This window comes from Fringilla coelebs (assembly GCF_963513975.1).
Source record: "Fringilla coelebs genome assembly, chromosome: 5".
In the NCBI taxonomy this organism is placed as follows: domain Eukaryota; kingdom Metazoa; phylum Chordata; class Aves; order Passeriformes; family Fringillidae; genus Fringilla; species Fringilla coelebs.
In genome coordinates, this window is record NC_140033.1 from 35979462 (window position 1) to 35995952 (window position 16491).

General features: G+C 39.0%; 1 protein-coding gene across 1 annotated transcript in view; it reads left to right on the forward strand.

The window, feature by feature from the left end:
* The window catches only part of TRHDE (thyrotropin releasing hormone degrading enzyme), a gene marked incomplete at its 5' end in the record, with an annotated part of 202012 nt that overhangs the window by 126210 nt on the left and 59311 nt on the right, over positions 1 to 16491 (forward strand). Inside the window, 2 exons of the mRNA XM_084206037.1 lie at positions 3577 to 3642; positions 5983 to 6170. Coding sequence (XP_084062163.1) covers positions 3577 to 3642; positions 5983 to 6170 — 254 coding nt within the window. The remainder of the gene's footprint in view (positions 1 to 3576; positions 3643 to 5982; positions 6171 to 16491) is intronic.

Consider the following 16491-nt stretch of genomic DNA (forward strand, 5'->3'; position numbering starts at 1 on the left):
TTTTTGATTAATTTTCATGTTGTGTCGCAGTGCCCTAGGTCTGTGAACTCTTCCTCCTCTCTTCATGACAATGAAAAACTTGAGAGGCGGCATTACAATGATGGAGAATGGAAGAGTTGTAGAAGAGCACTCTTGAGTCTTGAGTTGTTAAAGAGATTTGCATGCCATCTTTTGTGCTCATATACACTGTAGGGCTGTAGCTGACAGGAAGGTGTCTAATGCATATCTTCATGCTCCAGCATACTCCAGTCGATGGAACAGCTTTTGTCAGTGATAGACTTGCAAGTTTATGATGGGAAGCAGCCTTGCAGCCAGATGGTTTTGGGCATATGTGTTTATGAATAAGTGGCTTTAAGTCACTTTGCCTCCTTTGGAGCTGTGCTGAGCACAGCTTAGATTCCAACAGCTGTGTTTTCAGTGTCGTCCTCCTTTTCTGTTCTGGGGCTTGCATCTCTGTTCTGTTTGCTCTGGTTGTTCTACTAAATGTACAGGCAAAGGGGTAGCTAATACTCCAGCCCTGGAGAATTACAGTGAATGAGAGCATGTATTCTGCCCCTCTGCAAGCTGCTTAAGACTTAGATATGAGTCCTCAGGAGGAAAAATGGATTATATTCCTGCTTGTTCCATCCTTAGCATAGACAAGCAGGGTATGTATAGATCTTTGGCTCCTATTTTAAATTTCCTGATATATATTTGATGCTGATATGTCTTTTCCTTTTTAAGCTGAATGCCTGTCAATGGAAGAAGAAGTGAGGCTCATCATCTGGTAATGAAAGTTGAAACTATCCAAACTACCTTTGGAGTCAGCAGCTGGGGTGGCAGTATAACTTTGCAGCAGAGCTGGGAGTGCTTGGGTCTGTCAGAGTTCTCAGTATAAAAGCTGTACACATTCCATAAAGATCTGTAAAAACATGAGTGGCTTGGGGAGAGTGGAGTGGGGAACAGTAGTGCGCTGTGTCTTCTAATGCTAGGAGTAGGAAGCAGCAGATGAAACGAGCAGACAGGCAGGTATTTGGAACAGATATCACACAACAGATCACTGAAGTGAGAAATGCTTTTGTGTAAGGTGTTGCAAATGCCTATTTGTTCAGAAAGCAATCAGCTGAATTCACAGAAGATAACTTAAATGCAAGGATACTAATCTGCTTAGGATTTCTGGTGCCGTGAAGTGCTGGATGATGGAAGAGCAGTTGTGGGTGCTCTTCCAGTAGCAAACCAGTAGCAAACACCTGGAAACAGTATAAAACTAGAAAAGCATACAGTGCTTTTTTAGTTTTATTCTATTTCCAGGTGTTTGCTACTGGTTATTGTTGAAAAAAAAATGCTGAGGATAGGAAGGATAAGAGGATATTTGATGGGACCTGTTTCAGAAGCCTTTTGCTCTTGTGCCTCTGGAAAGCACACTCAGATTTGAGATTGCAGTGTCAGTTTACCACTGAACGCCTAGGTTGATACACACTGTCACTTAGGACTGCTTTTTGTGCATGTGTTTGATAACACTCCTAGTTTTATGTTGTGTTTATGCTCTTGATGCAACTTTCATGAAGTAATGACAAAAGTGATGATTAGGCTGTATGGTACAAGGATCATTCCAAGACATTGTGTTTCTTATTGTATATTCTTATTTCATGGTAAAGGTTAGGATTGCTTTTGTTCTTCTTTGTGAGCTAAACATGTTAGATTGGAGGATAATAAATTTTTAACTGAGTGACAAGCCACATTTAAACCTCCCAATCTATGTGTTGAGAGGAAAGAAACCAAACAAAACCAAACCCAAAGAAAAGGCAGAAGCATTTAATCTCTGCAGTCTTTCTGAAGACAAAATGTAAAAGTCAAATATAATGTCTAATGGTAGATTAGTAAACAGGATTATTGCCTGGATGAAGTCCTCAAGTGTTCCACCCATTTTCTTTTGCTCTGTAATGATTCTAACAGCATTTTTCAGAAGGACCAATATATGCAGCATTTTCTTGTATTGCTTAAAATGTGGATTGTATATCTGTTGTTATTTATTTACCTGGTCCCACTTTTGTTTATTCCTATTTTAGCTTTCTAATTTGCAATTCAGCTTCTTTAGCCTTGGAAGCTATTGAATATTTCACTGTGCCTTAAATGATTCTGTATTTTTAGACAAAATGGAAGCACAGTGTGCTATATGGGCAGCCTGTATAATACTGTCTTTTTTCTGAGTTAGTCTCATGACATTGTTAAGACTCAGCACTGCATTTAAAGAGTCAGTGTTCTCATTTAGCCTTCTTAGTCTGTGATTAAATGGGAGTTGTTGTTTGTTTCACTATAAGTTGGCTGACAAAAGCTAAATCTTTCACAGGTGCTACAATTTGTGTATCAGAAAATTTGCTTTCCAAATACTAATTATTCCCAAAGTATCTCACTTCACACAAAGCACAGATAACACAGTCAGCAAATTTGTCCTAGCTTTATCATTGTGCAGTAAATTAGGGTTTGTCTTCTACCATTGTGTAAAGTGAAGATGGTAGAAATTCAATTGTAGGAGAACCAGTTGATGTACAACTGTGGTCTGATCTGTGTTTTTCACTTAATTCTCCCAATCAAATGCTTGAAATGTATGTTATTCAAATAATCACTGCTGAATGTCACTTTTGTAACTCAACAAACTGTTGTCAAGGGCCATGGGATAGTGGGTAACAACAGTGTTGTCTCTCCAGAAGTCATTTTAAAAAGCAAGTATTTTATGTGTGAAAGACCTAGACCCCAGCTGGTAATATGCTTAAACTATTAATTTTGGAAGTTATTGTAATGTGACGGAAGCTTTTTGGGAATTGTCTTTCTGGTTGTTATGGGAGAAGAATGGACCTTCCATTATTGAAAATGTGGTGAAATAAGTGAAAGTGTTCAGTTTAGAACCTCCTCAAGACTCTGAGTCGCAGGTGGCTTGAAAACACACATGTAGGTAGGTTCATGTGCACAAGCATGGAGTTGGATTCCTGTCACATGTCCTCCACTGCTCCCTGTTGTGGAGAGCCTTTGTGGCCTGTGACCTGTGACTTTGTGACCTGTCGCAACCCTAGTTGCCAGCAGGATGTGTTTTGACACTGGAGGGCCAGGATCTCCCTAGATAAGAGTTTGGAGTTCAGTTAAATTGCTCAGTTAAATCTTCTGTAATAAATCCAACTGTCATCCAAGTGCACAAATTTTTGACGCTAGACAAAGCAAAATGACCTGCTAAAATAGCAACTGGAACTGTGTTTCAGCAGCTTCTCCTTTCATTGCCAAGAATTACCTAGGAGCCTTTCCCAAGATTAGACGTGTATTCTAAATAAATATATTAAAGATATTTAACTTATAGAATGACTTACACAGAAAAGGAAGAGCATTTAATGTTGTAAATGAAATTTTTAGCAACACTTTTTGCATTGCAAAGTAGCTTAAGAAACTGTTTATTTATTCCCTTAGGATTAACATGTTGTAAATTTCTAGGTTTCTAACGAACGCAAACATTGATGTGATTTAACTCCCAATAGCTGTGATACACAGCTCTAGTTGTTTGGCCTATGTATTTTAATACTGATTTTTATTTTTATTTCATTTCTGTAGGACTATTTAACCATTCACAAGTATGGCAATGCAGCCAGAAATGATCTCTGGAACACATTGTCAAAGGTAAAATGCTTTAATCTGTTGCACTGAGGGAGAAATAGGAATTTGCTATGGTGTTTTTCTTGGTGAGATCAGGAGTGAATTGTGCATATTGAGATTTTCAAACCACAGAGCAAATATCAGAACTGATGCAAAGAAATTCCATTTGAGTTAACCTAGTGGCAAACTAGGCAACCATATTAAAAATATGAGTTCTGCAGCATTTCTATTCTTTGTTATATTTGAATATATGAAACACATGAAAGTGCTGAGCTTTGGAATTTCCATCACATGTGTCTGTGATTTTGTATGGAGTTAAGATTTTTGTGAAGGACAAAAATATTAAATCTTCAAAGTATGATATAAACAGAGAACTATTTACTGCAATATTTGGCATGCTGCAGAGACTTATATGTCCAGGCTTGGCTTGAGTTCTAGAACCTGGTCTAGTGCTCCACAGTGGCTCATCATTTCTAAAATGAGCAAAGTGTCCCTGAATTTCTCCCCTATGGCACTAATCTGAGCTAGTCTGAGTCTTCCCCCGAAACAGAATGAGTGGAGGGCAATGTGGAGTACAGTCAGAGAGTTTTGGCACAGGTACCAGTTCAAGCCATATAAAACATGACAATCTACTTTAAACTACTGACACCAAAACTAGGATTTAGCTGGAGGTCAAGACATCTAGACAAGCAGGTATATACATGTAAACTAGGTGTCCAAGATTCTGTTCTTCTCACTGAGTTCTCAGTTGCTGATTCACAGACTTCTGACAGCTTTTACCTTAATTTATCCAGCTTCCAGCTGCCACCTGAGAAGCATGTCTGTGGTAGATACAAGGGTTCTGAAAGAATGTGTTGAATATTTTAGGACATGTCATTTGACACTAGTGAACAGGAACAACTGGAGTCCCAGAAATCTCGTCATTATACTCAGCAGAGCTTAGAGGGTAATTTGGTTGGCTAGCCACTACATGATTATTTTATAATAAGCCTGAACCACTGACTGTTGACTAGAGACTTGAGATGATTGTTCAAATATAGGCAACTAGTGCCAGATTAGGTGCAGTAGGATGTTTAAGACATTTATGTGTGTCTAACCAATTTAGCATAAGGATATATGGGGAAATCTCTGCTCTTCTGGAGTGGCTGGTAAAGGTCAAATGTCATTATTCACCTACATGTGGGCAACTGAACCAAGTCCTGTGTCTCTACTGACTGCTAAAGAGAGTTGAGACAAGTAGCATACAGTCAGGCTTTTAAATCTGTGTCTTAATCTGTAGCTGAATGTCACTGCAAGAAATCTTTCTTTCCTTCCTCTGTTAAAGCCTCTGTGACAGTTCTGGGCGATGGGAGGTCAGAGGAATGAATGTTGTCTTGAAAGAACAGCAGAATCTGCAGCTAATGAAGTGGAACAAAAATGAGACTGTATTCTGGTCCATAACCACTATAGCTATACTGTATGCTCATATCTACTGTTGCAGCTAATAATTTTGTTTGCCTCAGTTGTAAATGTATTTGTTGCCAGCCCCTTTGTTCCTAGGGCAGTGCAACTGCTGCTTCAGTTCTGAAGACATCTTCTGCTTGTATTCATCAGAGATTGCTCTGTCTGTGATCTTGGACTGTTCGACAGCTAGGAGCATGTCTGTTGCTGAAGAACAAATGATGCCTCTTTCTCCTCATATGCAGTCTCATCTCCCACGATGCTATAGTGTCTCTTTGTGTTTCAAATGAAAATCCACTTGTAAAACAGCATTTTTATTGACATATGGAATCAAATATGAGCACATTAATCCTCCATGTGTTCTAGCAGGTGCAGTTTATGGAGCAGCAGGGGATATATTGGTATACATAGCCTCACTTTGGACATAAGGGACAGTATTTTCAAATAACTAGTCATTTTGATTTTCAGAACAGAGAAGCCCTATATTTTTAGAAATTAAGGCCCTTCAAATATGCCTTATTATAAGTGCCTAGATCAACTAACACTGTGTCTTTTTTAAACTTAGCTGGTTAAGAACAGCTACCCCGTATTTCTATGGCTCTTGTTAAAATCCTGTAAAGCAGGTCATTTCTTCTGTTTCAGCAGAAGCACTTGAATGATGTGGAAAACATGACTTTCTGACTGTCATTCTCCTCTCTTGTTAAGATTACTCAACATTTATTTTCAAGATACACAGAGCCTTAAGTTCTGTTATGTAGTGTGTGTGTGTGTTGGGTGTAAGTGTGTGTGTGTGTTTATCTGCATACATGTGTGATGGTTATTTTACCCTCCAAAGCCAGTTTTGATACTGGGGACAAAAAAAAAAAAAAAAGTGTTACATATTGATACTGCTTCAGTGTATTGAAACTTTTCTTTTTTTTCAAGGCTTTAAAAAGGGTTGGAAAATCTGTAAATATCCAAGAGGTAATGGATCAGTGGACACTACAGATGGGTTATCCTGTTATCACTATCTTGGGAAATGAAACTACAGACAACATCATAGTCATCTCCCAAGAGCGTTTTGTTTATGATAGTGATACTAAACCCAAGGATCCTGCCCGTGGGGACAACAGGTACTTGTATTTCTCAATTACTATCTTTCAAGATGCTGTAGTTGTTTAAGTAAGTACTTTATATGTGTACTTTTATGCAAATTTTTTTTTTAGAAATCTGAGCTTTGCTTGGGATCAATAGCATGTGGTGATATTTTAATTTGAACTGTAGTAAAGTTGAGGCTAATTAAAAGAATTGGAAAAAAATGCCTGATTGCATCCTGACAATTCTCTGTGGCAGTGCCTTGCATCACTCATCTATTTCCTCCCCTTTTCTTTTGAGTTTGTCACATTCCATGAAGTAATTTGGAATGTGATTGGAAGGTCTGCTAGTTCTTAAGAAATTCTTTGGGGTGGACCTCTGGACACTCATACACTGAGTAGGCAGATGTAAATATATGTCAGCTACAGACCTTGCTTGACTTGGGAAGGAGCAGGAGCTGAACTGGACCTCTGTAGAAGGCAGGGGGTTCCAGCTCTTTCATTTTTGGAGGCAGCTGAATTGGTCCTATAGGAACTGTTACACTGGCTGAAGTCAGCATCTCTCTCTCTACCCCTTTTCCATTTATTAGATTGTTTTGTTCCTGCTCCCATCTGACTCTATATGCTTCCTTCATCCCAAAGACAAGCTAACATTCCTGTCTGATCCTGGGGAATCCTCATTGTTTTGTGCAGTTTTGGCATCATATTTTAAGGCCAAGAATAGTAGCTGATGCTAGAGAATTTTAAGATGGCCTTTGAAGTTTCAGTGTTGACCTGCTCATGCTCGGTGTGAAAGAGGGCACACTGTTAACCTGGAATATTCTGTGTTTGTCCAGTAGATTTAAGTTGTTGAAAAGCAAAATTTAATACAAAATTTAGGTTGACAAATCTGGAGCTTGTAGAATATTCCTGGTGAGGAAGGCCTAAAACAATAGTAACATTTACTGGAAAGTGTTTAGAAGTTCATTATCTTTTTTTAGAACATGAATACTATGGAACTCAAACATGACACAGAGTAAATAGTTGTTTTTCTGGCTGTATTGGAACAACCTAACAGGGCATTAAGCATCTGTCTAAATTCTGGGCTGAAATTAGTTCCTTTGTGAAAAAGAGATTAAACAAGTGAATGTGGACTATTGGAAGTGTTCATGACTCACAGCTCTGCAGCAGGAGAAAAATTCTCCCTTCCTCTCTTGAAAATTTCTTTTGTGCAAGTTTGTATATGCATAATGTAATGTGAGTGGATTTTACCACTCAGAACAGCAATTATTATTTTTTTTTATTTACTAAGATATGTTAAGCCTTCTAAGTATTGTAGAGACTTTTAAAAATAGATTTTCTAGGTATTCAATATTGATTGAAGTAACTGTTACTGTAATGTATAAGTAAAGACTACTGGGTGTGTAAATGATAGCGGGTGATATGGTGGGTTGACCCTGGCTGGATGCCAGGTGCCCACCAAAGCTGCTCTGTCACTGCTTGCCTCAGCTGAGCTGGGGAGAGAAAATACGATGAAAGACTCATGAGTTGAGATAAAGACAGGGAGAGATCACTCACCAGGTACCATCACAGGAAAAACAGACTCAAGTTGGAGGGGGTGGGCAGGGGGGAAATTATTACCAATCAAATCAGAGAAAGGTACTGCATAAGTAAACAAAAATCTTAAAACACTTCCCCTGTACCTCTCCCTCTTTGCAGGCTTAACTTCACTCCAGATTTTCTCTACCTTCTTCCCCCCAGCAGTGCAGGGGAACAAAAATGGAGCCTGTGGTCAGTTCATCACACGTCTCTGCCACTCCTTCCTCCTCAGGTGGAGGGCTTTTGCTACAGTGTGGGGTCCCTCCAACAGGAGACAGTCCTCCACAAACTGCTCCATCATGAGTCTTCCCCCTGGTTGCAGTTCTTCACAAACTACTGTGGGTCCCTCCCTCAGGGTGCAGTCCTTCAGGAACAGGTTGTTCCAGTGTGGGGTCCTCCAGAGGCTGCAGGTGATCTCTGTCCCTCCATGGCCCTCCCTGGACTGCAGGGTCACATCCTGCCCCACCATGGGCTGCACCACGGGCTGCAGGGGAATCTCTCCTCCAGTGCCTGGAGCGCTTCCTCCCATCCTTTCTACCCTGACCTTGGTGTCTGCAGGGCTGTTTCTCTTGCATATTCTCCTTCCTCCAGCTGCTCTTTTCCAGCAGTTTTTTCCCCATGTTACCTCAGAAGTCCTACCACAGTGACTGATGGGGCTTGGCGTTGGCCAGCGCTGGGTCTCTCCTGGGGCTGGCATTGGCTTTGCTGAATATGGGGGAAGCTTCTGTTGGCTTCTCACAGAAGCTACCCCTGTAACACACCAAAACCTTACCATGCAAACCCAATAAAGGTGAGAATTAGACTTAGTTTTATTTTCATACATGACATTAATTTCTAATTCAAACTGTATGTTGCCATATGTGGAATGGCCAGGGCAATACCACTAGGGCAAATTCTGCTGGGTTTCTTATGAGATTTTGTTCACAGATTTTATTACAATTCTTGTTTCTAAACATTGGAAATAAGATTTAGTGCTAGAGAGAGCACAGGGAAAGATATCCATGTGAGCCCTGCCAGGAATTTAGTATCCTAACAGTCAGCAGAATACATATATGTATCTCCTTTAGCAGGTCTCTTCCCCCATTGGATTGTTTTTTTCTATGCTTCCATTTCCTTTTAAGCACAAACAGAAAAGAAACCCCTTGCTCAAGGAAGGCTTTACAGATGGGTTGTTTACTCCAGCCAGTTAGCAGACAGAGCTAATTTGCTGCTTCCCAGTTAAGTTACTTGAAAGTCATGTTACGTAAGTATAAATAGCAAAGAACATGAACCATATATATTTAGCAAAAGGGGAAACTTACCTCTGCCATTCACCTTTCAGAAATCGTCCATCAACTTACACAGAAGTCCTATGGCTTAGTTATAAATTGGTGTCTGAGGGTTATAACACTGACCATGCACTTTGTTCATGACTGCCCACAGGCACACGTGGCTGGGTATGCTCAACGGCCATGTGTCAATAATGTCCTTTCATTCAATTAACTTAACTAAAAAACAAGGTTGAGATGCTGAGAATAAAGTTAATATTTTAGTCAGTAGTGACCTAGATATTTTCAGTTGTTTGGTTTTTTATCTTTTTTATTTCTTTTTTTCCTCACTCCTGAACTGACTGTTGCTTCAGTTATTGTGAAAGCAGTAGACAGGGAAAATCACATTAATGTGTGGTCATTTGATAATTTGAGATGCATTACTCTACCTTGGTTTCTAATATTGAAAGGGCTGAATTTGTACGACATGACACAGTTTTTCTACAGATTCACCAAGGGGAGTGGTAGGACTGTTGTGCAGTGCAGTGTTCTGGTTTGTTCTGTGGGTGGCTTTGGTCAGGAAAGTTGGCAAGGGTTTACTGATGTCTGCTGATGAAATATCTGTCTCTATATATATATATAGAGATAGATATCTCATCAGCATGCAGGGTTTGTGGGTGTTACAGATCAGTGGCCTAATTCACAGTCTAATAAAGTTGGTGCTTACCTCCCCTGCATGACCCATGAATTTAGGCGTTGGACTCATGTCTCCCTGGGGAGCAATAATAGGCACTGTAAATAACGGAGAGCAAATGGTATTTATGCCACATCTGAGGCCGTGCTCTTGCAGGGCAGGCAACATTGGCTTCCTTAGGGTAGTTTATCTATGGATTAATCGTGATGATAATTCTAAACACCAAAAGAAGTAGATCTGCACAAAACACAGAAAAATGTTCAGGTCCAGGCATTTTCAGGAGTTTATCATCTAAACAGACAACACAGTACACACTGGAGGGCTCCAGGGAAGGCTCCTAAAGCATCCATCTACCCTGTAGTCTTTTGTATCTACCCTGTAGTCTTTTGTTATCCAGAGGTGGGGCTGTAGTTTGGTATGGCACAGCAATAAATGTCAATTCTATTACTTTCAAAATGATGAGGAGTTAAATTTTTTGGTTTAGATGCTGTCTAGGCAAATTTAACTTTACCATACTGTAGAAAGAGTCACTTCAGAGTAGGTCTTTCAAATGTATCTACTGCATAAGAAATGAAAATAAAGAGGCAACTGAATATTTTGGAACCATTCTGGTTTTATAAAATGTCTGTTCTTTGCTTTATGCTGTGTATTTATGCAGCAATTAACTGTTAAAAATGAAATGTGAAGCTGCATATTTAATTTTTAACTCTGAAATCATGTAGAGTAAGACGGAAGCAGCAAGCAGATTTTTCTAAGTGATAAACGATAAAAGTGAAAATTGTTGATACCTTTGGCAGTGGTTGATGCCTAGTCCATTACTGTAAGTGTTTTTAATTCTTCTACAGAAAAGAATGATTACACGTTTTCCAATCTCCTGTATATTTGTGCTCCTTATCATTGTACCTGAAGAAAAATGTGTTTCAAGAACCGTACATATACAAACTGTGATTTATTTCTGTGCATACAATTGACTGTATGGCTTGCTAAGCTCTAACATTTGGACTGAAATTATAAAAGGGACACAGTTTCGCTTCTTTGTAAACTGAGCATAGATTTTACTTGACACTTATGCCTTCACATGATCCATAGTTCTTATTTTATGAGAAAATAAAACTAACAATGGCAGACACTGTTTCTAGAAACATCATTCCTTAGAAGGGCTGAAATCACCAACTTTGATTTGAGTGCCAAAGCCTGTGGTTGGTATAATGTTTCAGTAGCAATTTCAGCTTATGCAAGCAAAACTTCAAAACTCCTATTATAACTGTATAATTCATATTCTATCCCTGTATAACAACCCTTTAGTTAACTGTAGTTGGGTCCTGGACTCCTGTATACTCATGTGAGAATAGATTATGCCCTTGGTCTATAAGGCTCCAGGGGAGAAGGTGATATTCCATCTGACAGGGTTCAGTGGGTTTCTCCGCTTACAGAAAATGATGATTTTAAGGCAGTAGTCTCATCCATCATTACAAAACAGCTCACAGATATGACAAAAATCTTATGAAAAATAATCTGTGGTCTAGACAATAAACTAACCAGTTTTGATGAAATCCATAAACCTTTTATATATTATATTGAAAAGCAGACCAAAGCTTTCTGGTTGTGTTTTGCCCTCTAAAAATATACAGAGCTTGTCTCTGTAAAAGTGGAGAAGTAACCTTTCCAATGTTATCAAAATAATTAAGTTAATGTTGCTGGAATAATATTCATTTATACGGTCTTCTTATCATGCATGCAGTTTCCATAGCTAATCTTTGCTTGTTCATGATAATATCCTGAAGGGGAATGTCTTGCTAGGCACTGAACCACAGCTAGGTGTAAGGAAAGAAAAAAACAGGAAGATGAACAGATTGGGATATGGACAGGATATGCATACATGCTGTAGTGTGATAATCCTGAGTGCCTTTCTCTGTGTGGCTGCACTTGGGAAAATTCAGTTGAACAGTACAAGCCATGGACATGACCAGCAAAACAAGAGCTGTGCAGACCCATGGGTCTAACACCCTGTAGTAAGTGCCACAGCTGAAAGGCTTTAGAGTGGGCTGCAGAGCTGCTCAGCAGACACTCCAAGATGAATGATTAACTGCAGAATTTATTTCCCTTCAAGTCTCTTCTGAATTTCATAGACAAAGCTCCTTTATTTATTCCGGCTTTGCAGAAAAAGGGCTGTGCTTGTCCCTTTACTGCTAATGATTTGCATAGTAAAAGCATTGCTGTGTTTGGATATTGCCATGTGCCTTCTTACATAGTTGTATAGCATTATTACTTGAGCAGTGATGGGGAACTTACTCTGTCCACTTACCAGCTAAGGAGCTGGTTAAACACAAACCAAAATGTTAAGAGCACAAGGGATCACAATGCTGATTAGTATCTTTGCTATGTTCTTAGAGCAATTGCAGATTAATGTAGCATACGTAGTATTAATTATGTAATAAAAAGGGATCATAATATGGACAAATATTGTTCCATAAACTGAGAAAAGAAGGCTAACAAAATATAAATAGAAAGCAAAGTGCTCGTTTACCTCCCTGTCTCTGAGAAATATCCTCTCATCTTCCATTTTCTCAGGTCCTTTGAGTGTTTTCTTGTTATGCCTTTCATCTTTACCTGAAACGTTGTGCCTGTATCAGTGTTTCTAAGAGAAACAACTATTGTGTTGTTACCGAGGGACTGGGTGTGGTACCCCTAGTTCGTCTGGAGTGACCTAAATGTCTCTGTATCTGCTGTAATAATGATGAAGGGAACAGGATCCAGGAGAGAGGTACCAGTGTATTAGGCACAGAGGAAATGAAATTAACAGGAAGGAGATGACAAAAAATCAAGAGTCCTCAGTGGATCACAAAACTGTGTGAACACTGCCAGATATTGATTCAACCATTTTTTTTTTAAGCTGGTCAAGCAGGGGCTTGAAAATACTTGTTCTTGCAGAAGAGTGGGAAAGCGTGGGGTGTTCCCTCTCTTGAAATGCACACTGGAATAGAGGCCAGCTCTGTGACACCAATAGATCTTGTCCTTTGATGAGCATAAGGACAGTCCTTAACCCCAGCAGCCTGAGAGAGGACAGTGCTGTGCTAAGTGCTGCTTCTCCATAGGAGCAGGCACAGGGGCTGCCTTTGTGAGTGACCTGGAGCAAGGCTGCTTGCCTTGGGCACATGATGGAACAGTGCCTTTGCTGTGTTTACTAGCCCAGCCCTTGTGCTGTGTGCTCCCTGTTGCAATAGGGTTTTTTCTTTCTGTAAAAGCCACTAGAACATCCAGGTTTTTTGTCCTGCTTTTTCATTTTTTGAGGCTTTTCTGATTATTGCATTAAAAAAAAAAAAAAGGAATAGAAAATACTCTTAAAATCTCTTCCAGTACATATCTGTGGTAGTGTCTCCAGCAAGATTATGCTGCTATCAAAGACAGCAGAAATGCCAATTATAATTTAACACTTCATTTCCAAAACCATTTCACAGCTTCTATTTGCAAGAAGCTCTTCTCACTGGGAAACTTCCAGGACACTCTGGTGTGCAGTATATAGGCAACTTTCAGTGTTAGAATTTGTAGAATGCTAAAGAAGACAAAATCAGTGTATTGTGTCATTGCTTCCTGTGTGGTGGCAGCACTTGTATTCTGATAGAAATTAGGCTGACAGAGAAAAGCTGCTGTTGTATTTTATTGTCACTGCAGAATGTGCCACTTTCCTCATCTTATTTGCTAGCATTAACTCGCAGGAATTGCTAGATACCCAATCTAGTTAATTGACTCACATTAATTAAATCAATTTCATGCTGAGGAAAGGAGCATGTACTGGAGGGCAGTGCTGTGTTTTAGTATAGAGTGAAGTCTTTGGGAGATGAAGAGGAGAATAAGGGGAGCTGCTTAACATGCAGGGGGTAGGAGAGGTAACATGGCATGGAAGGGTGCAAGCGTGAGCCAAAGTTGGAGCATTAAAGTTGTGTAGCTGGAATAGGCAAATATGGAGTAGGGAAATGGAAAAGGGGTTTAAAGTGAGGGCTTTAGGTAGGGAAAGATCAGATTGGGGAAGGCCCAGACAGCATTTGACTGAGACAAATTTTATAGGAGGGATGAGGGTGGATAAATGGTGTATTTTGTTGGCCTTGGAAAAATCTGAGATGTGAGTTCCCCATTGTAGATCAGAGGATAAAACTTCTAACATGCTCCATTTTCTATGTCTTCTTCCTCCTGTTTTTTAAAGTTACTGATAATGGCTTTCTTTTCTTATCCCTTTGCATGAGCCTTTACACAGACTTTACACTTTACATATTAGAATCTTGGGTTTTATCAAGGAGATACTTTGTTAGGGGGCTCTTAGGAAGTTTGCTGAGGAAAGAGAAACTGTCATAGGAATTATATTTTAATCTTGCTTAAATTCCCAGTATTCAAAGGAAAAATCAGAACTGAGCGCAACTAAATATGTTGAAAAATATTTAGTACTAAGTCTCTGAGAACATACTGGAGGACTGTAAACATAGCTGAAGTACTCTCTTACTCCTGTGGATCCTTCTCAGTCCATAACACATCCTTGTGCTCTGCTCAGAGAAATCTCAGGTCTGTGCTCTAGTTAAGGGGTTATGCTTATGGGCAAAGGATGACACAGACATGGGGTTTGCATGATCAGCACCTTGTGTGCAATTCTGCAAGGGTGTTTTGCACTGGTTAAACAGAGGATGTTGGAGAGATTAAGAGCCTTCATTCCAGGGTAAAGCAGCTGCTGTTGGGACAGACACTTAACACTGCTAAAGCTTCTTTATGTCCATCTTTGATTCAGTGCCCAGAGTTGCTTGTCACTTCTGAAAATGAAGCCTTTTGTGTTTTAGTGTAAAAGGTACTGTTAGGCAGGGAGGCAGCAGTGTGTGCTAACAAAGAATTTGTAGTATTGGTTCTTTGCCCACATCATTTTTCTAAATTTGGTAAGGTATGCTGCCAGAACTGGCACTGAAATGAGTCAGTTTTAGATGGCTTCACATTATTAATAACTGCCTCATTTATAACTTATTTTTGGATGAAATATTTAGCTAATATTACCCAAAATTTTATAGAAGGTTTAGTAATCAGATAATTATATTAGCTATGCTATGTTATGTTATTATCAGACAATGCATTTTTTTCCCCTCAAATTTGGTAATTTAATTCAAATTTACTCATTTAAATTACCTTGTGTCTACCCTTATAAAAAAAAAGGATAATGAAATTTAGACAGGATGGCTGAAGACATACAGCTATTTTCTAATAGAATATGCAGGCTGTCATCTTAAGACAGACCCACAGTGCAGAGCTACACAGGCACTCTTTCATGCTAGGGCTGCTGCTACAGCAATGGATTTTTCTTTATGTCTGAAACTTTGTGTTATTGTTACATTGGTAAGGACATTGTATTTTGCATAAGACTCCTGGAAAATGTAAATTCTTTCCCTTTTCCTGCTCTAGGATTTACTTATTGCCAAAAATTATTCCAAAGACTCTTGCAAAATCCAGAAGGAATTATAGCAGAGTAAAGGAAAACCACAAAATCTGCATATTTAATACATTGCTATTAAACATGTTAATCACTGTTATGACAACAGATGAATTATAGTGTCAATTATTATTTTAAAATACATGCTTCTAAAATTCATTCCTCTAAAATACATTCCAGCAAACCTGTACTGACATTGAACATATTTTCTTTATATATATTTCTGTTTTGGTCCAAATACAGAGAAAACCCCAAACAATCCATGATCTGTCATATAAATAGTTGCTCTTGGAAGCAGCTGTCAACCTTTCCTTCAGAGTATACTAATATGATTGCCTTTTTTTAATATGTTTCTGAATGAAAGCATATATAATAGACAAATATATAAAATTAATAGCTGTATTGAGGCAGACCTGCAAATAAAGAAGCTTAAAATCAGGAGCAAGTCATCCTAGATGTTCTAGCCTCTTTTGAGACTAGAATATAATCTTTCTAGTCACTCTCATGCAATTTTAAATATTTCTCCAAACTATAAAGATTATTCATAGTTTCCTTCATGTGTGCAGCTAAGTATAATTTGTGTTGAAAATTATAATAGGTTCACAATTCCAAATACCTTCCAAATCCCAGAAATATGCTTCCCTCTGAAATATATATTAGCTGTATTCAAGTGCCCTTCCAATCAAAGCCTGAGACAAAGTAGCTAAATCTTAGTAGTTAAGAGGCAATACTGCTCTACAAATTTATTACTTTTCATCCATAACACATTTTCTAAGTTCACTTCTATTAAAAAGTTGAAATACTCTTCAAAATCTGACGCCTCAGTTGCGAAGCCCATTCAGAGCCACCAGGTGGTGAAGCCATTATGTGCCTGGCAGCACCTATCACGACCTGACCCTGTTGAGTTGTTCTGGATGGTGCATTGATCTGACTGAAAAATTTAATCACCTCCACAGCTGGGGCATTAGGGAGAAAGAAGAGAAGAACTGATACAGAAAGCTCAGGTGGGTTTCCACAGTGTTTGGCTTAGATGGTAAGAAGACCAGTAATTTCTGAGTAAGGATGTGTGCCTCACTTGGAATTTTGTTACCTGCTTACAAAATAACGTGTGCGTATTATATTGCACTCTACATTCACTCTACCTTGACTCTTGACTGAAAAAAATTACTGTCTGTATTACAGCCAGATAGAGCTCCTTAAGGACAATGCTGGAACACTGGCTTCAATTCCGAGTCTGTCAAAGTCCACCAAAATTTTGTAGAGGAGCACAAAACTCCTGACCAGTATCGTGTAGAATAATCTTAGAATAAGCATTTCCACAACCTTTTTCTTCCAGTCTTTTCCTGGTTGCTCATGTAGTCAGTGTTGTTAATTTCTCTC